This window comes from Suillus paluster (genome assembly GCF_016628075.1).
Source record: "Suillus paluster strain FC165 chromosome Unknown EDB91scaffold_74, whole genome shotgun sequence".
In the NCBI taxonomy this organism is placed as follows: Eukaryota; Fungi; Basidiomycota; class Agaricomycetes; order Boletales; family Suillaceae; genus Suillus; species Suillus paluster.
Genome location: NW_024537634.1, coordinates 75,591 through 95,287, shown reverse-complemented (window position 1 = coordinate 95,287; position 19,697 = coordinate 75,591). Strand labels below are relative to the sequence as shown.

Below are 19,697 nucleotides of genomic sequence, written 5' to 3'. Positions count from 1 at the left end.
GGATTTACTTGTCAACGTAAGCTATGATATCTCCATATTGCAATGATCGTATAACATTGTAGTTTTGTACGTTTGCTCTTTCTCCGGGGCGCTGATTTGGTGCTGTCTTGTATTATCCGACTGGATAGAGCATTATTGGAGGAGCACAAGTCTTGTGGACCGCCGGGGTGCGTGTCATGACTAGTCGAAGGCCATAGATTGATGTTCCACATGCCGAAAATCTCTTTGTCTAACTTGCATGATTACCGACCAGCTTATCTAGGTCGCTAATATACTCTCCCACAGCGTCTATTACGATCGTGCTGATTACCATTTCAGTCGATACCACGACTTCCCTGAGAGTGTGCAAACGCCCAGTGTAAGGGGCACGCTCCCGAATACTGAAGCGAGCGCTCTCGCTGGTGGAGTCAGCTACGGTCCGATGCGGCGCGTTCCTTTATAATACCAACCTCAAAAAAAGATACGAAAGTGATTTGTTCCAAGTTTTTGATTGCTTAGACGCCCCCTTCCGAAGGGCTCGGGCTAATCTCAGCTTCTGGACGGTGTTATAGGATGTCAATCTTCCTGGACTAGATCCTGCAAGCTGTCGAGTTTAGCCGCTGCGTGATGTTCAGAGGGTTCGTTCCTTACAGCAAGGCAGATTGGGCAAAATCGCAATAACCTGCGTGTTGGAACGATGGGTTCTCTGGAGAACACTTGCTTCTGCATTCGAGCTCGAAGAGTAATTGTTGTTCAAAGCATTCGTATGACATCGACGATTTCATTGACGAGGTGGTACCAAGGCCATGCTAATGCGCATACTCAGTTGGAGTCTTTGAACGACATCGATGCATCACCTATACCACATCCTTATTCTCTGACGTTAAATGACGCATGATGTCTATATATGTAGGCGAACGTTGACCCGGAACCATCGCTGACTTTGTCGTGTTACAAGCTCCAAGTTGATTTTGAGCATGCTATCGTTGGCGTCGGCACACCTTGTCTACTCCTCCTTTGCAATTGCACGTCACCGAGCTCCACATGCGATCGCATGTTTCTCTCCTAACTGTATTCCTCTGCTTTTACCACCATGGCGTCTGCATGCTCATTTCACGGCGTCGTTGGTATTCAAAATGCTACTCGTCATGCTTTGGAGTAGCATTTTGAATCGCAGAGTTGTCGAAGTTCAGATTCCTCATACCGGAGAGATACATTGCTTGCCTCGGATCACGTTCACCTTCAATCCAGCACGTTCAAGCTGGACTGTAATTCGCAAACAGTTTCCTCTGCGACCTGCTTATGCGACGACATTCAACGGATGTCAAGGGCTGACGCTAGAGAAAGCTGTGCTTGACTTGCGCACAGATTCGTAAACGTTGTATACAGACATATCTTATTGTGATTGACGATGGAAAACGTCCGAAGGTGTAAGGAACGCTTGTATGTAAGTAACCTGGAGGACACAGACGGCAATAATCTTGAGTTCTGCTTCACGTATTAGGTTTCAGTGTTTTATTTCAAGCTAACAAGTTGAGTAGTATGCAACAGCGTGCGTAATAGAAAGTGGCATAATGGCACGCTCTAAAAGTCTGCGTACTATGCCTCCAACGAGGCATAAACTACATATTAAAAAAGGTGCCCTCCGTGTGTGTTACCACAGTCTAATGTATCGAAGGAAATTGTTAGTTCATTAGCTCGAAAGAAGGGAAATTTACTCACAGACTCAGTCGTCGGTAGGGTAAGAATCACCATCTTCTCCTCGTCTAGTACAATGTTCCAAAGGGAGGCATCGAGACACTGGTCATGAACCACCTCCACGAAAGGGAGGTATGTTGTTATCGGCACATCCAGCTCGAGAGTTGTTGTCGTAGGTTCCTGGACAACCTTGCCGATGCCACGCGCCACGGCGGAGGGATTGAAGTCGGTCATATGCAACTGGAACGATGAATCATCTGGATCTGGAAAGGGAACGGCCCGAATAACACGAGATCCTCCAACTCCAAAGGACAGCACCTCTTCCCCGTCGAAGCAGCGAGAATTCTGTGGACCCCATGATGACCATGGAACGGATAGTCCATCTTTTGAAGTCGCATCGAACCATGCCAAAGGAATGTTCATGAAAAATATCCGAGCGGATATAACAAAAAGCGACGAGGGAGAGAACCACATCACGGATATGACTCGATCTGCTGGGTTTGTCGTCCAGATCCAATTATCATCTGATGACTTGAGGCGGGCACAGCCTTGGGCACTATGGAACACCGAAGGAAATACGAAGACGCCCGAATCCTTAGGAACGGGCAGGATAAATCTTGCCAGAAGCCGTGGCGTCTTTGACAGGTCATCGACATCGTATAGCTGGATATGGCCCTGTGGTGAGAGAGCCAGTAGCTTCTCCTTCGTGAGAAAACGGAGGTCGCGCAACCCGTAGCCTTCGCTAGGCACACATATTTCCTATTTAATGGCTCAAATCAGATAGGTGAATGAAAGACGGAACGTGACACCTACATCAGATCGACCACCTTGATGCCAGCTCGAGACGTGCAGCGACCAGTATGGGTCCTCATTTTCGCCATGCTCAGCGAGAAAGACTGCAATGCGATCTCCGAGGATAGAGACACAAACACCGAATTGCCGCGCTTCACTGGAAGCAGGTCTACCAGCGACTATACGGGATCCATGGGCCAAAGGGTGTTCCTCACCCGTGGATATCGTGCCGAACAGTATTCTGTACTTGAAGTCGTGCGTTCGGCCACCGTTTGGAGCTTGAATGATGACCATAAGGTCTTGTGGCGGGTCCATATAAATGAGTGTCCTAAGAGTGGGGTTCGAACCCTCGAAATCGAACCATCGACTACGTGTCGTGCATGACTTCATATCCATGGTGTGGGACTCAACATCCGCATCAATGGATGATTTAGACAGATTAAGCTGTTGATGAGTGACGGAGTGGATGTTGCATACGTTCGAGAAATGAAGCGCTGGAGTGTTCGTAGCATCAAGGTCGAAAGAATTCCACGCGTTCGCCTTGTCTCGGAGGATCCGCAGGCACTCCGCTGTGGAGACAGTAGGTGGCCGCGGATGGACCTGAATTAAACTTTGCGCGTCTAGTTCGACGAGATATTGAAGTTCGACCGACGATTTGACTGTATAGTACATCGATCGGCAAGTCTGTGACAAGCCGGATAAATGCATTAGTGTATGAGTCGAAGGACAGGGATGAATGTGGACTCGCCGACGCGCAGCGTAAAATGTCAGTATATGAAAGAAATTTGAGGATATGGCAGCGTAACTCCTCTGGAATGTCTTCTAGGGTAGCCCTTCCAATACGAGGGGGCATAGGAGGGACCGGCACCTTAATGTGGCAAAGATCACCATGAACACCAGCATCGATTCGAGCCTAAACCACAAGAGAGGATAAGAATATTGCTCAGCAAACTTTTGATTGCCCACCTTTGGTCGTTCAAGCAGCTCGTTTGAGTAACCCACTAATGGGTTGATGACGTTCCTGAGCAAGTTTCTGAACATGGTGAAACGATTTGTAAGTAGGTGACAGTGTTGTAGTTGGTGAAAATAATGTAAAAAGACATATTTGCGCGCAGGTGTAGGTTTCTTACAAGTGAGCGGGTACTAACTTTCGGATGACGGATGAGCGGAAGATTCAAAAGTGTTCCCGAGATGACCGGGGCACAGCCACATGGACACTCGGAATCTAGCTAAGTATGACGTATTATTTATCAACTCCCATATGAGCAAATACAGTCTACCCATCGCATGTACGCAAATAATGTATTTATATAGGTATGATCGGCCCAATTGCAAGTAAATAAATACCATGGACGCATGCAAAGACAGTCTGACAGACATGCGAATAAGTAGATAGTATTCTGGTCGAATGCTTCTAGCGCTGCATTCGTGCTCATATCAATTGCCTTCTGCAGTGATAAATTTAGTCTCGTGCGCACCACTCCGAGTTGCGTTTCCTACCTTCTACACTGTATATGCTCTAGAAATGCGGCATCCGTCGGCAACATCTCTAAGTAATATAACAGAGGGACTCCAGTGGAACAATGGTGAGCTCAGCGTCCGGATGAGGTCATCTCGGGAAATTCCATATGTTCTACTCATCCAACAAATCATGTCTTTTTGTATCATTCTGAAATATTTCGAAAACCCCAATCGTTTTACTATGATATGCGATTTCATCATGATTCGTCATCGAATTGCCCCCCAAAACTGTTTAATAGCAAAAAGGTGGGTTCTCAAACGTTTGCTGAGTGCGGCCTTCTCATCCTCTTTTGCGGTCTAGGCTGAAAATGAATTTGGTATTCATGGCATTCCTCATAGTAGCCAGGTCAAGGTACCGGTCCCTCCTACACCACATACGCCATCATATCAATTGTCCGATGTTGATATTCTTCTTTCCTCCGAGATGATAGACCAAGAGCCTTTTATCTGTTGCGGAATTTTTTCTTCTCGTTTTGAAAGGGTCACCCTAGAAGATATCCCAGAGGAGGCACGCTGTCATATCCTCAGTTTTCTTTCATACAATGAAATTATACGCTGCGCGTTGGTGAGTCATATATTTATCCCTGTCCATCGAGTTATGGCATTAATGCACTGATCTCTGTCATTGCAGACTTGTCAAATACAGTCAAATGCTCTGTTAAGCTACAATACATCATCGAACTTGGTGCCCAAAGGTTAATTCAGGTTCGTCCACGGCCACCTACTCTATCCACAGCGGAGTGCTTGCGTATCCTCCGAGACAAGGCGAGCACGTGGAATTCTTTACAACGACAGTGAAAGCGTTTCATTTCCCAAGCGTGTTCGATTCCAACACCATCGCCCATCACCAACTTGGTTTTTCTGATCTGTCCGTCGATGCGGATACTCGGGTCCTACACTATAGGTCTCAAGACATACACGACGTGTGCTGATCGTCTATAGAGGAATCGTCCGAATCCTGGTCTTCACACAGTGACATACATGGACGAGACACAAGACCTTCTGGTCACCGTTACATTTCCCGGCGGCGGCGGAACATGCGACTTCAAGTACTAAATACTGTTCTGTACGATATCCACGGCAGAGGAACATCGTTTGGCCAATGGCTCCTGTATAGTCACTGGTAGACCCGTTTGCAGTGAAAATGAGGAATTCAATGTTGTCGTCTCTGTCTTGCATTGCAATCTGTATGGGCGAACCCGACAGAAACGGGGACCCATATTGGTCGCTGCACGTCTCGAGGTGGCATCAAGGTGGTCAAGCCGAAGTAGGTGTCCCGTTCCATCTTTCATCCACACATCTGATTTGAGCCATTAAATTAGGATGTGTATGTGCTCAGTGAATGCAATAATGTGTGCGATTTTTGTTTTCTTACCAAGGAGAAGTTGTTGGCCATATAAAGTTGTATGCTGTTGAGGATCTATCAAAGACACTGCGGCTTCAGGCAAGGTTTATACGGCTCGTTCGTGAGGGTTTGGCCGCCTTTGTATTTCCTTCTGTGTTCCATAGTGCTCAAAGCTGTGCACGCCTCCAGACAATCAATAGAGTTGGTCAACAAACCCTGCAGATCGAGTCATCCGTACCATGGTCTTCTCCCTCGTTGGTATTTGTTATATCCGCTCGTATATTTTTCATGGATATCCCTCTGGCATGGTTCGATGCAACCACAAAAGATGGACTATCTGTTCCATGGTCTTCATGGGGTCCACAGAACTCTCGCTGCTTCGAGCAAGGGGCAGGCTTCTTTGGTGTGGGAGGAACTCGTGTTGTATGGGAAGTTTCCGTCGCAGATCGAACCAATTCATCATTCCGACTGCATATGACCGACTTCAATACCTCCGCCGTGGTGCGTGGAATCAACCAGGTCATCCGGGAACCTACGACAATAGCTATTGAACCAGACGTGCAGGTGACAACATACCTCCCTTACATGGAGGTGGTCCACGACCAAGTTGTCTGTATAGAATCTTATTTGTATGTCTCTCACAGCTCCAATCACATTACAATACTTAGATATTAATGTTCCAGGACGCTGGAATATTATAGCGCTCGCATGATTCATACACTGTTTTGATTGACCGGTGACAAAGGACGGAACCAAGTACAGGAAAGTCTACATATCTACCATTGTATCATGCAGTAGTTCCTGCACAACATTAGTCACCCCGGGATCACAAACCGTCCCCATACTGGCTAGACAGAAGAAATCTGACTGTCTTGTGCACAATGCATTGATCCAAGTTGATGACCTAGCTGTGCGTCGGGTGAAGAACTGCATGACGCACCCAATTCCATCACCTGCGAGTACTGTGTCCGAGCAAAAGGTAAAACTTAGTCACAAAGTCGTTGAATGCAAGACACGGGGAAATGTAATCCACAATCTGATGTGAGTGTCGTCGACATTTGCATAGACATTTCCAGAGCCTTCGAATTAGCCTTGCGATTGATATGATTGATGCTCATTGACCACTAGTCGTGGAGGGTGTAGTGATGCTGTCGGTAGCAGCAGTGTTGAGCGAAAGATACGGGACCGGTTTGCCGAGACATCCTTTGCAAGACGTACGCTGATGGCACGGCAGACGAAGCCATGTATATTTTTCCGAGAAGGGTCAGTGAAGAAATACAGGAATGCGAACTTACTTGAGAGCATGCCTACCTAATGCGATGTTGAGATATCGATGTAGAAACCGTGCATGTTGTGAGAAAACGAGACTGGGGGCCCTGATTGTGCACAGCCCGTGCTCAAGCTGTGAAGTGCTTAGTAAACAGCATGAAGGCAAACCCGTAGAGGACTTGAACAGCAATATCCCTGTAGCTCTAACCGAGCATCAAACAATAAGTCCATTCCTTTTCAACTTTCATTCATCCTGGAAGGGTGTGTTCTGTGTGAAATCAAGTACCTCTGAGTGAGTGATGGCGTTCGTTTGGTGGGCAAGAGCTGAAATTGCCCCGCTCCTATTAGGTGAAGTCCCCAAGCCAAAATCATGTCTTCACGAGTCCCTGAAAAGCAAGAGAAATCAGCGACAAAGCCTCCCCAAAAGATGCAAGGACACACCGATCTCATCTCTGGCGTCCTACGCCTGCCCAATAAACGGCGGATCATCACCTGTTCATGGGACGGCACACTTCAAGTCTGGGACTTGGAGAGTGGTATGCAGGTCTTGAAGGCCTGGATGGACGAAATAAGTGGAAGTGTGAATGCCATAGCACTTTCGCCGGATGGCAAGACAGTAGTATGTGGGAGTGAGGATGGTACAGTGATATTGTGGGAAATTGACACAGGCAAGGTCATCAAAAAATTGACGGGGCACACAGAGTCAGTGAAGTCTGTGTGCTGGAGTCCAGATGGAGGGCGAGTGGTGAGCGGGTGCGGCGGTGGGACATTCAGAGTATGGGACGTCGAGAGCGGAAAGATAATCCTGGGTCCAATCGAGGCAGCGAAAGATACCTGGATGTGGGCGGTTTGCTACTCACCCGATGGTACAATGATTGCGACGGGCACGAACAAGCTGAAAGTCTGGGATGCCAACACAGGCCAATTGGTCAAAACACTCGACTTCGCAGTTTTCTGCCTGGCATGGATCTCGGACGGAAAGACACTTATCGCCGCCGCGTCAACCTCCTGTATCAGGAAATTTGACACCGCCACCTGGACCGAAACCGCTGTTCTGGAGGGACACGAAGGTTGGGTCAATGCTATTTCACTGTCTCCAAATGAACGCATCCTCGCAAGCATATCACGGGACAAGACAGCGCGACTGTGGAACCTAGAAACCAATCAGCCCATCGGACAACCCTTCTACCATGAAGACCAGGTGAGGTGTGCGACCTTTTCCATGGATGGAAGGTCGCTCGTCACTGGCTGCGACGACAACGACATATACAAATGGGATGTCTCTGCTATCGTCAGGGAAGCTGGCCTCAGTCACCTTCTATCAGACAATGTAAGCTTGTGTACATTTCATCCTCAATCACGCTGACAACTGGTCATCCTTTCAGGTGGTATGTTGCATCAGGTCTCTTCAACAGCCTTTCTTACTCATCTTCATTCATCACATTATCACAGAAGACAGTCAAGAAGGCATTTAACATTAATGTATGTTATGTGTCTCTTGAACTTTTGCACGGCTTTGAATATCTACATACTAGGCTGGTGCTACATGGACACGACCTTCGAAAATCGACAGTGCTCATCCGAATCGACTACCCCCCGGATTTTTCGACGATGTACATGATTTCCATCTGTAATCTAACATCCCCTTTGACCATTATTTTATTAGTTCTCTACTTCCCGAGGACGAAATGCCACCACCACACCAAATCAATGGACTCTCCTTGGTCGATTACCTTCCTTCCTGCGCCCCCGCTCCAATTCATGCCGAGCAACTGAACACGACACCCCGTCCAGATCCCACCCTCGTAGCTGGGCTAAAAACATTGTGTCCGGCAGACAACGCAGACAAGATGGATCAAACATCCAGTTGCGAGAGCTACCGGTAGTTGATGTCCCGTGCACCGCAGGCAAGCCTGTACGCTTTTTCCCACCTCTATTCTTCTTATCACTGACACATTTTCACGCAGAGGAACTATCATGCAAGAGGGAAGAAAGCAGCCAGCTCCTCTCGACCTCCCAAGATCTATGTCATGCAGCAACATACTGGCAGAGCAACCCAAAGCACACTCCCACCATCGTCATCACAGCAAGCCATGACATCAGCTGCAATTCCTACAGTCTCCACTACCGCGGCGGCGACTGGAACCTCGCACCTTGATGTCACTATACGTCAGGCTGGATGCTGGACGCGGCTCTGGCTCTGGATCGGTTGTATCTCTATTGAAAACCATCAACTATAGGGAAGAAGTATCTACCCTTCATCATTATATTGTATTTCCTTGTTCTGCTATGTTTTTCGTTCCTTTTGTATTGCTTTATGTCGATCCAGCTTGGTTCCACTTCGTCCTGTAGATGCTGATCACTTAGACTCTTCGACGTTATATCAATTCTGACAAGCTTTCCGAGCGAAACATCGATGCCCACTTACAGCCGTTTGCATATGTAATGGTAAGTACTGGCGCCTCGATGTAAATTGAAAGATGACATAGACCGAAAAAGGACATAGCGTAAATTTTACAAGACTTGCATATCACAATCATCAATATTATGGGCAAAAGAAAGATCTCGTCCGATTTGAAGCTCGCAGCTATTCGCCTGCATGAACAAGAAATTCTTAGACTCAGCGAGAAATGGCTGTAAGCTATCGCAGAATGGCGTTGTCGTTGTTTACGATTCTCACAACCATATCGTGCTTCGTTATTATGTAAAATTTATAAGCATCCCTGACATCAAATAGTTGCAGAAGCACTTTGAACAAACAAGCCACCCCTGCAACATCACTCAAGACAGTTTCCTTAGCTTCCACAGCAGATCAAGAAACAACCGCTGCAAGGGACTGGTTTGACCACGTGTTTGTCGAATCGACACGAATTGATGTTATGGTTGCCGATGTGGGCTTATCGGGTCCATCATGGGCAAATTTGAAATGAGCTCAGGAATCTTATACGGCTCTAACTGCACACCCTCCAAAGACAAGTACAACATTTGACGGACCCAACGATAATGAGGCTGTCTCAGACTTTGGATGCGCGCAGCGTCTTATGAAGCTGATGTTGGACTCGCCACCTGAATGTAGTATTTGAACAATTGGGCGGCGAGCACGAGGTCAACCAAGGTTCACTACAGTGTTGTTCCTATTGAACCGTAACACCAGGGCTCAGCAATCACCAAACAGATATCAAAGGCAAGTGTTCCTGTTTCTTCTCTTTCTGCCTTACTGCGGAGTGATATTGCTGAATGTCCAGCCATGCCAACCATGACAGGAAATTTAAGCCTGACGCTCAAGGCGTTCGTTCTGCAGATTGTACAAACGTATGTATGCCTTGCATCCGATCCCATCGAAGTTGTTAACATGCATGTCCTTCTTCAACCCTTTATATTCCAAAACTACTGAAGTTTACCGAGTCCACGTACAGGTCCTCTCGACGACGAGGTAAACAATCGCCACCGCCACTCTGGAGTGAATGACTCATGATTTGATTTTCTTGCTTGTCTGACAGCAGCGCGTCCTGCAGTCCCACCGAGTCAATTACGTGAACTTGTACTCGACTCATCTATTGCAACCAAAATCGTACGGTTCATTTTGCAGATACAGTGGCCGCCGTGTACCTCAGCATTGTTAAAATGTCAATCGATGTCAACAAGAGCATAGCTCTGAAGCCTAATTTCTATGTCTTAACCACAGATACCATAAACACATACCCAGACTTTACTTTTCGACACCCCATCTGCATTAGAAAGGTGCCTCGAGCAATCACGGACTACTTTACTTGTATCCACTCCAAGGCCCAATGTACCATAGACCGGTAGACCTCTGTTGAAGAAATGGTGGAGTTGTGAGTGATATCTTCCTATGCTGACCATTGCATCCCCACTCACCGGAGACCAGAATTTTTGCCCTGACAACGTCCGTCTTCATTCGCTCGCACGCACTCCACACAGGCATCCCACTTCCGCCCGCAGCCTTAGTTGATGTATTCCCATATTTCCTGCCGGGTACTGCTTCTCGGGTCGACGCATATGTCGAGGAGCTTGAAGATCACTATGTTCCTCACCTTGGAGAAATCAGAAGAACCTCCATTGCGCGCAGCGGAATGGCCAGCTGGGAGCGTGCAAAAGAAGGCACTGCTGCTGGGCGAGAGTCGGTTGATAAAGGTGTGAAGAACGCTATGGAGAGCATCGAACAAGGAACGGGAGTGAAGTGGATCACGCACAAGAAGTGAGGCAGAAGGCGCAATGTCGCCAATAGCTTAGATATCAAGGAGGCTATTAAGAGCCAAAGCTCGAGCGGCGACTCGGAAGACTCCAAGAGACCTTCTTTCGGATATTGCACTAGACGAGGTGAGGATGGTGATTCTTACCCTACTGATAACCAAGTCTGTGAGTGTGTTTCCGTCTTTCGAGCTAATATGATGCTAACTATCTCCCTCGATGTATCAGACTGTCGTCACGAAAACGAAAGGCATTGTGTTTAACATGTAATCTATAGTTCATTGAGGGTATAAGCCCAGTGTACGTAATTTATGGAGTGTTGTCCAAGCCTCCCGCGAACATGCCGTTGGACTTCTGTTGTGCACGCTATGTCTTAGCTTGCTGATAAAACACTGAAACCTGAGGCCTGATATGCTTGTGGTCATTTGGTCGGTTGAGGGATGCTACACGTACGTATAATCCTCAAGTATACAATTTTGCACCTGCTCACAACATCAGATTGTTTGGAAGTCAAACACCATCTTGCTTCCTGATGCCTACAGCTTTTTCGTTTTCATTACAACCCACCAATCAGAGCGCCCGCTTTCGGTGCTCCGACTGCAAGCTTCAACCACCAACATAAGCCTCATGGCATGCTAAACTTAGTTGAGCGTGGCTTCTTCACCAATTCTCCGTCGGCTCAACGTGTCGTAAGTATATCCGTGCTCCACGCTTTTCTCAGCGCTTCGCGCGTCAAGATCAATAGCCCCGGGATCTCAAGCCATTCAAAAGACGCGGGGATTGTTGACGCCACACCTTGTAAGTTATGACCTTTCCTTTCCTTGACGTGAGTCACTTTGCCCCGTGCGTCACGGCTTGAAACCGAGGTTCGTAGCTTATCGAATCGATATATACGACAATTAAGGTTCCTACTAGAGACAGACCAATAGGAGAAAGACAGTCGTTCCTTCTATCGCCAGTCACAGTTCGGTTCAGTTTCGTTGTCGTCGTCGTCTCGCTCAAGGACCGAACAAACCATTGACTCGGATATGACTCACGAGTTTTTCGACAAACCACACATTCTCAATGTCCTCGTCGACTACCGCCAACAAACAACCGAGGTAGGTTGCTATGTTCGTCTCTAGCCGTCTCGCGCTGATGAATATGACACAGTATGTTCGAGGTGCGTAGCCGCATGGATCAACCACATACACGTGTACTCATACCGCTGGAAAGTTGCTTCTACCGCAGTTTGGGTGAGTCCGCAGTAAAGGATGATGATGGTCAGGCCGTGTCTTAATGGTTCATCAGATTCTCGACTACTTCCTCACACTGGACCAGGAGGTCTGTGTGCGTTGTGTTGACCCATTTTGTCGTGTCTGAACTCCGTAGGTTCACTTTTTCACGACGAAGAAAGGGTGGAGCATGGCGCACGTCCTTTTCGTATTAGCACGCTATATGCCAGCTGTTTCGACTGGCGTCTCCATCTATAGTGAGCAATACCAAACTCGAGGCGCCTGACACAGCCTTAGGAACCCCTGCAGACGACTTGTCACCTTCGCTAGATGAAAGCCAGGTATGATTTCGCATTTTTTGAGCGAGCACGTTTTCACCTCCGTTCAGTGCGTAGTTAATTACAAAGTATCGGACAGTGAGTCTAAGAAGTAGTGCACCGAAGCGTGATCATTGATATTTGGATAGCCGCTCTTTTTCTAGTCATGATGGCGTCTGAAGGTAGTCTTGCAATAATACCACTAGCGCCCACTCATTATATGGCAGGGCTGCTCCTCATGCGTGCTTTGGCCCTCTGGCATGACTGCCGACCTGTAAAAGTGACACTCTTAGTTCTCTATACCGTACTTCACAATCTTTGACACTTTCAGAGGCATTGTACTAACAATCCTCTTACAGATCGTGGTTATGACAATGCTAGCATGTCACATCGCATCTGCCTCTCTGATGAGCGCCATTTGTACCACATCCACGTCTAATCTCAAAGCCACTGCGTTGGTGACACATCTAGTCCTCGGCATATTCTGCTCCGTATATTTTTTTGAGCTCGGTGAGTCAAAAGATGTGTTTATTCATGCGAAACTATCTGACCTGCCAGTGATCGTTATATCCACGATCATCCACGCCGTTCGCCTGCGTTCCACCGGGAGGCTCGTGAAAGCGCTCACGCATGGAAGTCTTTTCTATGTCTCCGTTTTGCTAGGTGAGATTTAATGTTCATTGCACACGAAACTTCCCTGGAATATTCATTTTTTCTAGTGATTTCGACCGTGAACATCACTCTATTCGTACTTCCTGTGCGCACCTTCGGTTGCATGTCCTGCTGAAATTGCTGACTTTCCTACCCGACCATTCAATCTTGCAGCTGCAGGACGGAGAAACTGCGATGCTTGATTTGTAAACATCAACAATATGAATTATTCCAGAAGCCGCTCTGACATTTTCCCAAGGTTCGAAATAGTACTACACGGCACCCTTGCCTGCCGTATATTCTTTCAACTGCGCAAAGCGTGCGAACGACAAGGTGATTTTGGGACGACGGCGTTCGGATCTGGGATGCACTTTGCCTCCGATGCTATGCCCTTGAACACTCTCCGTAGCCTCGAACCGTAGCTTTGACTACCCTATAGTTGGACGCCCCCCGATTTTACACACTTTATGAAAGACACAATAATGTATTCGAGCATGACGGCCCTGTCATATTTTTAGGAGATTGAATATTGGACGAGCGGCAGTGAAGAGGGGGAATAGCTCGCGCATACAGGATATCGGGTGTCATGATCACCATTGACTACGTACCATGATTGTCTAGTACGAAGCAGTAGTTCTAACTTTCACTTCGCATACGCGCTTCAACGTTGAAATATTGACAACTTTTTCGAGCAGCTTATCTTGTTCCAAATATCATTTCATCATCGACGCAGGACTTGTTGTCACAATTCTCGGATGTCCGTAACCTCAAGCCGTAGCTCTGCGGCTGAATTCATCTAATAAGTTGCAAGCACCTATACCTGGGCCACTTTCTCCTCATCTGCTCTGGCCTTTCATGCAGATCTGAATGTGGGATCCCTTCACATGGCTAAGTCTGTCTTTGCTTCCGCAGCAGGAGATACTTACTCGGCGTTCCTGCTCTGGACTTTGCATACAACGGCAAGGTATTTCGACCATTATGTTCTTCCTTGAGCCGTGCATGTGTAACAATATTCCGCCTCTTTATTGCTACACACTGATGAACTACTCATTAACGCATACCGTACAATAGCAGCAACCATAGAGAATTAGATTAGGTACAGCAAGTGGCAACGAAGGTGGAAAGTGAGATATTTCTTCCCTAATGTTGACTGTCGGTGTTCTGAGTGGGCACGCAGCAAACCCAGAGAAGAAAACGAGCCCGCCATGCAGCCCGTCTTATGGTGATGTCAGGATGCGAAATTGTTCCAGTCCCCATGGTAGTCTCAGCAACTGCGGGAAGCGTAATGAATGCTGTGGTAGCGGTAGGTGGTTGCAGTGACAATGGCAGATTGCTCTGGGTCGCTCGACTGTGTTGCTGCGTGGTATGAGAATTGGAAGGCCGAGGGGACCTAGCGGCTTTCTTTCCTCTTGCATGATAGTTCCTCTGCTTCAAGGCGTGTATTAGTGATGGGGAGCCGAAAAGGGGAAAAAACATACAGGCTTGCCCGCTGCGAGCAGGACATTGATTTCTGGTGGCACGTGCATTCGGCGTCTGCGTAGCATGTCAAGATACCAAATTTTGAGCCCAACTGAGAGGGCTAGATCTGGATCGAGCGGCACGCTCAGTTGCTCCGCGTGATGTTGAGAGCTGTCAACATATTAATCTTGAAAATAGACTGTTCGGTTATATATTGAGATCATGTATATCAGCACGAGCTGTGCGTCGTCAAAAAACCGGAGTATTCGGGGACCATCATGCTTTGATTTCTTCCGGGACTCGTCGTCGTGTAGCATGAGTCTAGGATGCAGATACTCAAAAGCGAAAAATTTGCAAAGAAAACGTTACATGCGTCCAAAACTGATTTGTTGACAGCGTGCTGCGATGGACGAAAATGAGTGAGTGAGGTTGTTGAAGAATCCTGAAACCCGATGAAACATACCACCTGAAAGGATGAGTAGACCTGTTGTTGGAATGATGTGATTGAAGAGGAATTAAAGCTCGCATGTTCTGATAGAAGGTCATTGAGACTAGCTTCTCTTGCAGCCGTCGACGCAGCTAGTGACCAGGAACTCTCCGTCCGCCGACAAAGTCGCGCACTTCACCTCAGAGTCTTCATGGCGGAGGGGTAGTCCAATGGACTGATGGGTAATTGTTGGACCTTTCTCGAATATCCGTTATTGGCACTTTTCGCTGTTGTTTCGCTGCGCACTTTCATTTAGCGCAGGGGATATCCAATATGCGTACGAACTTTCCAAATGTCAGATGTCACGTCTGGGGATTTCGTACGAGTATTAGAGTACGGTGTTGACCTTCCGACCCGACCTGCTACCTTGAAGTTCAAACGTTGGGGATTCACAATATTCACCGGTGCACCCATGGACTGCGAAAAGACTGTGATGCGGGTAATTGTTCATTGACAAAAGTGTCACTGGCGTGTAAGGCCGGTTGCTGGCTTGTACGGCTTACAAACCCCGAACGGAATTGTAGAAGGTACGCAAGAACTTGTTGACACTGACAAAACGCTTTGAGGTGTGTGGCTGTGCAACCGATGAACGTGAAATGTACTGACGTGAACTTGAAGATGCTCACGGCGGAACCGGTGTTTCACCACTCTTGCCTGCATCTACTCACTGTATCTTCGGTGGAAAATCTTCGACCTAGTTGCTCCTAACATACCTGTCAGTACGGCTAGGCGTCTCTCGCTGTTGGAAACGTGGGATGTGGATTCAAGTTGGTTGAATAGTCCCAGGCTTCATGCCATCGAACACTAGTAGTTCACCATATTCACCCTCGATTGTTTCTCAACTGGCTACTAGGATTCTGTGGTCATGCCGCATGCGATTTGACTCGTGACTCATGTTCGACTGTCGACGCTTGGTGACTAAGTTTCACGTTTTACTCTGGCATAATGTTGACTCATATCATCCACTGCAGAACTCATGTAGTACTGTTTTGACCGGGGCAGGTAGCTGATATCCCCAGGCCACATTGTCATTACCGCTTCAGAGCAGGCAGATAACTTCACCGAGCAGGGCTCAAGATGCAATAGTATATTTAACATCTCGGAATCATGCATTGGCCCCATCTCTGCCGCAGATGCACGTCGTAAGCAAGTTCATGCGATAGAGATCCTTCACAAGGCCCGGGGTGACCATTGGGATGAATGTAATATTGGGAAGGTCAGAAGTCAGCTCAGACAAGGAACTCATACCTTAGGACTCCATCCCTCTTCGAAGGAAAGGCCACGTTAAAAGATTACGGTGAGTTCATTTTCATCGTCATGAGTGAAATCACTCGCCTCAGGCTGGGTATTCTGGAAACATCAGTGCGTTTCCACACTCCGATCCAAGGGCACCAGACTCGTTGCGAATGCTTTGGCGGCTGTGTATTATGCTCGCCTAAGTACCAGGGTCCGTGAGAGTCGACGCTGCAAGTGCAGCATGCCAGTATTCTCTCAGAGTATGAATTGAAGTTTCTTCTCTGTGACGGCATGAGCTATGACATAGCAAAGCAAGTTGGCGTCGTGCTCAAGCATACATGGTGCCTTCTTCAAATGTTTGGGTTTGTCCAAGTGTTTTCGGCGTGGCACTTGAAGGTTGTATAGCAAAGCGCGGTAACAAATCAAACATGACATCATCATATTAGTAGTACAAGACCGACTGACGAGACCTAATCGTACAGAAAGCGTATACATCTGGTTTCCGTAATAGCTCCAGTTTGAAGATATGACACTTCGATAAAAGGATGTTTGGCAAAACGCTCTACGCATCAAGTGGCAAGACTCGCTGAGCGACTCCAAGGACCGAGTTAACCCAGACGTGCTCGCCTACTACGACCCCGTTGTCCGCGTCCTCCACAAATGCAACCCCGCTGGGGAAGATGATAGCGGATGAAGACCCACCAAAGTGGAACATCCCGAGTTCCGTGCCCGGCTCCACTAAATCACCTTGTCTCACTCTCACATGACACGTTGACACCTCCGCCATCCCCACTCCTATGAAGCATATCATGCCGAGGTCTGACGCGATGTAGATCAATGCACGAGTGGCCTCGATGGTGAGGAAGGGCTGGGAACGAATCAATGCACCATGGGGGTCACCCACCGGGCGTTCGGGGTCACCCGGCTCCGCCCCAGCATCGGGAATCACAGCGTAGTATGATCCGTCAATCAACACAACTTTTTCGATTACGCCCTTGACGGGGCTGTGCCAGCGGTGAAAGTCGGTGGGGCCGAGGAATGCCTGATAGACAGTCCCGCCCTCGAACAGCTTGGCGTATTGGTCGTCGCGGTTGAGCATGTCGTAAAGGGAGTATGACTGGCCTTTGAGCCAGAACTGGTCATGCTGCTTAACGTTCCTAGAAATGCGAAAGACGGTGGATTCACAGGCGCTATAGATGGTAGTCGCTAGTGGGAGAGGGATTTCCGCAGTGTGAGGGGGTCTACTTGGCTTCAATATGATGTGATCTTTTTTGATGGGGCGCGCGTTTGGCTGAACCTCTCTAGTGAAGAAGGCATCCCAGGTTAGGAACCCTCTGTTATCAGCCGCTGGGTCAGGACACTCGAATGTCTCCTCGAATGTATATTGCCCCAAATACTCCGAGAGAGCCTTAATTCCAGCCTCTCCGAACCAGCCGGTCTTGGTCGTATTAAGCGTCTCATTCGATCTAGGTTGCATGAGGAATCTGCCCCAACTGTCCAACAAGGCTTTGAGCGCACGGTTAAACGCTTCCATGCGGAACAGGTCATAGCCCGCAGCCGTGTTGCTGAGCAGATCGAAAATGAGGTAGATAGGCACGCCGATGGGCTCGCTGAGTTCATTGCCATTCCCGTCTGTTGCTACTTCATACGAAGGCGCTTTCACGACGATAGTGTCGAGCATGGACAACAAGTGGTCGAAGTTTTTGACCTGGGAAAGAGGGTAAATATTTGACATAGGTCTGCTGGCTACTAGTAGCTACATGCCTTGTTCGTCTCATCGACTTGTTGGAATATTTGGTCGAACAAAGACGTCATGATAGGGTCATCTTTGATTGCTTTCTCGAAATCTGCAACAGCAGGTTCGTGCGTGGTAGATCGCTCGGCACGATCCAAGGTGTGCCGGATGAGATTTCTAAAGAAGCTCTGGTAGATTTCGGGATGCTTAGGAAGCCACCCGCCATAGCCAGAACACGCAGTAGTAGTAGTAACCATCGTACTGGAGGGGGAAAACTTTAGACCAGATATCGAATACGAGGATTTATGACTCACAAGAAAGGATGCAATGTTGATGATGGGGTAGCAGGAGCGACTTGGGGTCCTTATATATGCGAGGCCAGGTGTCAGTACATCCAAATGTAGGATCGATGTTACGCACCACTGCGACGAATGTCATATGTACATTGATATTCACAATACAAAACGGTGTTCTAATGGTACCTTCCATTCGATGGAAGGTACGGCCAGCCGGGCAACTCAGTGTCCGATGAACTTCGATCAATTATCTCCTTGCTCCGATCACACCATTGTGTTGAGGCCATGACGCTATTCCCTGTTAATTCTGGCGTCCAAATACTGACAGAGCAATGAGGAGATCTGAGGAAGAGATAATGCAAACCCAGGGCCAAGCGAGGAATGGAGCATAATTTGTTCGCATTCCAGGGAAAGTGGCAGAGAGTACCTTGAATCTCAGTAGGATAAACAACCTGCACACAGAACAAGAGTCCAGGCCCACTAACATGGAACTTGTGGGTTCCAAATTTTTTTGTTTAGCCATGTGGAGGAGATTTTTTAGGTTACCAGAACGCGATGGGAGCTGATGGGCGTCTGGAGGCGATCATGGGTTCTGTGACAGGCAACGAAGATTGGGAACCGATTCAGTCCATTGAATATTCAGCCGCTCTAGCAATAGTAGATGGCCATATACAGCGATTTTCGTTGAAATCTCCAAAGAGACAGAAACTCGACGGCGGCGGCGAACTTTCCAACTTATGACCATTTCCTGATGTGCATGTGCTCGAGGAGAAATGGGGCAGCAAAAACGACAAGGAAGCTTCTCCCGAATCAGATTAATCTGCTGGTCAGCAGGTCATCATGAAGGTGGTTAGCGCTCAGACCATCAACCTCAACCTGGAGTAATATGAATACGTCCGCGAGAATCTACACCCGTCATGAATCCACAGGATCTGGAATACAACTTTGTTGAGGTTCTGTCTCTATCGTAGTTCAGGCAGTCCATATGTTAACGGCAGCGGTGAATGGAACACGCCTTTGGATGATGGGATCGGAGCAAAAGCATGGAAATCGATGACCCTGCAGCATATGAGGAATCGAGCGCTAGCTTAATCGAAGGGGAATGCCGTATTACATACCAGCCTGAGTTGAGCCTGAGACTCGGAGTGTGGAAAGTTGAAAGAGATGTGAGACCAATCGAGACAGGGAGTAACTTAGACTATGGCATGGTCCAAGCATGGTTGGGATTTGATATTTGCTACCCACCCGATGGTATGATGAGGGCGCTGCGAGAGCACTGAAAGCGAACTGCCAGCTGGTCACGCTTATTGCCGGGCAATTGGAATTTCGACGCTGACCAACCTATCGGAAAGTTCCACCATGAACTTACCTGGCCATTTTCTATGGGTGCGAAAGACTGCTACTACTATAGCTACCACACACAACACATGGAATATCTCCCCTATCGTCTGAGAAGCTTCAAGTTGCTTCCACCAAATTCTGTCACA

At 47.9% G+C, this 19,697-nt stretch overlaps 4 protein-coding genes across 4 annotated transcripts; 2 read left to right on the top strand and 2 right to left on the bottom strand.

The window, feature by feature from the left end:
- Positions 1-1,482: 1,482 nt before the first annotated feature.
- On the bottom strand, positions 1,483-3,665 carry EDB91DRAFT_798765 (uncharacterized protein). The gene is made up of 4 exons (XM_041328430.1): positions 3,436-3,665; positions 2,491-3,382; positions 1,702-2,436; positions 1,483-1,643 (listed from the first exon to the last, which is right to left on the bottom strand). Exons 2-4 carry the CDS (start codon positions 3,175-3,177, stop codon positions 1,602-1,604), a joined length of 1,464 nt encoding a protein of 487 aa, XP_041172827.1. The 5' UTR covers positions 3,178-3,382; positions 3,436-3,665; the 3' UTR covers positions 1,483-1,601.
- Positions 3,666-9,977: 6,312 nt separating this feature from the next.
- On the top strand, positions 9,978-11,057 carry EDB91DRAFT_798589 (uncharacterized protein). The gene is made up of 4 exons (XM_041328429.1): positions 9,978-10,037; positions 10,108-10,440; positions 10,494-10,984; positions 11,045-11,057. The coding sequence occupies exons 2-3, from the start codon at positions 10,430-10,432 to the stop codon at positions 10,825-10,827; spliced, it is 345 nt and encodes a 114-aa protein (XP_041172826.1). The 5' UTR covers positions 9,978-10,037; positions 10,108-10,429; the 3' UTR covers positions 10,828-10,984; positions 11,045-11,057.
- Positions 11,058-11,178: 121 nt separating this feature from the next.
- EDB91DRAFT_1158301 (uncharacterized protein) lies at positions 11,179-13,732 on the top strand. Its single transcript, XM_041319699.1, has 16 exons — positions 11,179-11,265; positions 11,315-11,460; positions 11,511-11,642; positions 11,746-11,933; positions 12,030-12,051; positions 12,107-12,139; positions 12,188-12,287; positions 12,340-12,371; positions 12,419-12,446; positions 12,497-12,529; positions 12,575-12,651; positions 12,707-12,857; positions 12,906-13,010; positions 13,067-13,104; positions 13,173-13,204; positions 13,258-13,732. The coding sequence occupies exons 3-16, from the start codon at positions 11,622-11,624 to the stop codon at positions 13,418-13,420; spliced, it is 1,023 nt and encodes a 340-aa protein (XP_041172825.1). The 5' UTR covers positions 11,179-11,265; positions 11,315-11,460; positions 11,511-11,621; the 3' UTR covers positions 13,421-13,732.
- Positions 13,733-16,515: 2,783 nt separating this feature from the next.
- EDB91DRAFT_1158295 (phosphatidylserine decarboxylase) lies at positions 16,516-18,323 on the bottom strand. Its single transcript, XM_041319698.1, has 3 exons — positions 18,229-18,323; positions 17,944-18,175; positions 16,516-17,887 (listed from the first exon to the last, which is right to left on the bottom strand). Exons 2-3 carry the CDS (start codon positions 18,169-18,171, stop codon positions 16,742-16,744), a joined length of 1,374 nt encoding a protein of 457 aa, XP_041172824.1. The 5' UTR covers positions 18,172-18,175; positions 18,229-18,323; the 3' UTR covers positions 16,516-16,741.
- Positions 18,324-19,697: the final 1,374 nt, after the last annotated feature.

What these genes read in the sequence shown, in the direction of transcription:
- EDB91DRAFT_798765 (XM_041328430.1), bottom strand. Translation starts at nt 3,177, where the DNA reads ATGCATTTATCCGGCTTGTCACAGACTTGCCGATCGATGTACTATACA. An exon ending in ATCAAGGTGGTCGATCTGAT is followed by an intron (nt 2,437 to 2,490) that starts GTAGGTGTCACG and finishes GCCATTAAATAG; the next exon opens with GAAATATGTGTGCCTAGCGA. An exon ending in CCCTACCGACGACTGAGTCT is followed by an intron (nt 1,644 to 1,701) that starts GTGAGTAAATTT and finishes TCGATACATTAG; the next exon opens with ACTGTGGTAACACACACGGA.
- EDB91DRAFT_1158301 (XM_041319699.1), top strand. Translation starts at nt 11,622, where the DNA reads ATGACCTTTCCTTTCCTTGAC. An exon ending in AGTCATGATGGCGTCTGAAG is followed by an intron (nt 12,530 to 12,574) that starts GTAGTCTTGCAA and finishes ATTATATGGCAG; the next exon opens with GGCTGCTCCTCATGCGTGCT. An exon ending in CGTATATTTTTTTGAGCTCG is followed by an intron (nt 12,858 to 12,905) that starts GTGAGTCAAAAG and finishes CTGACCTGCCAG; the next exon opens with TGATCGTTATATCCACGATC.
- EDB91DRAFT_1158295 (XM_041319698.1), bottom strand. Translation starts at nt 18,171, where the DNA reads ATGGTTACTACTACTACTGCGTGTTCTGGCTATGGCGGGTGGCTTCCT. An exon ending in AAGTCGATGAGACGAACAAG is followed by an intron (nt 17,888 to 17,943) that starts GCATGTAGCTAC and finishes CCTCTTTCCCAG; the next exon opens with GTCAAAAACTTCGACCACTT.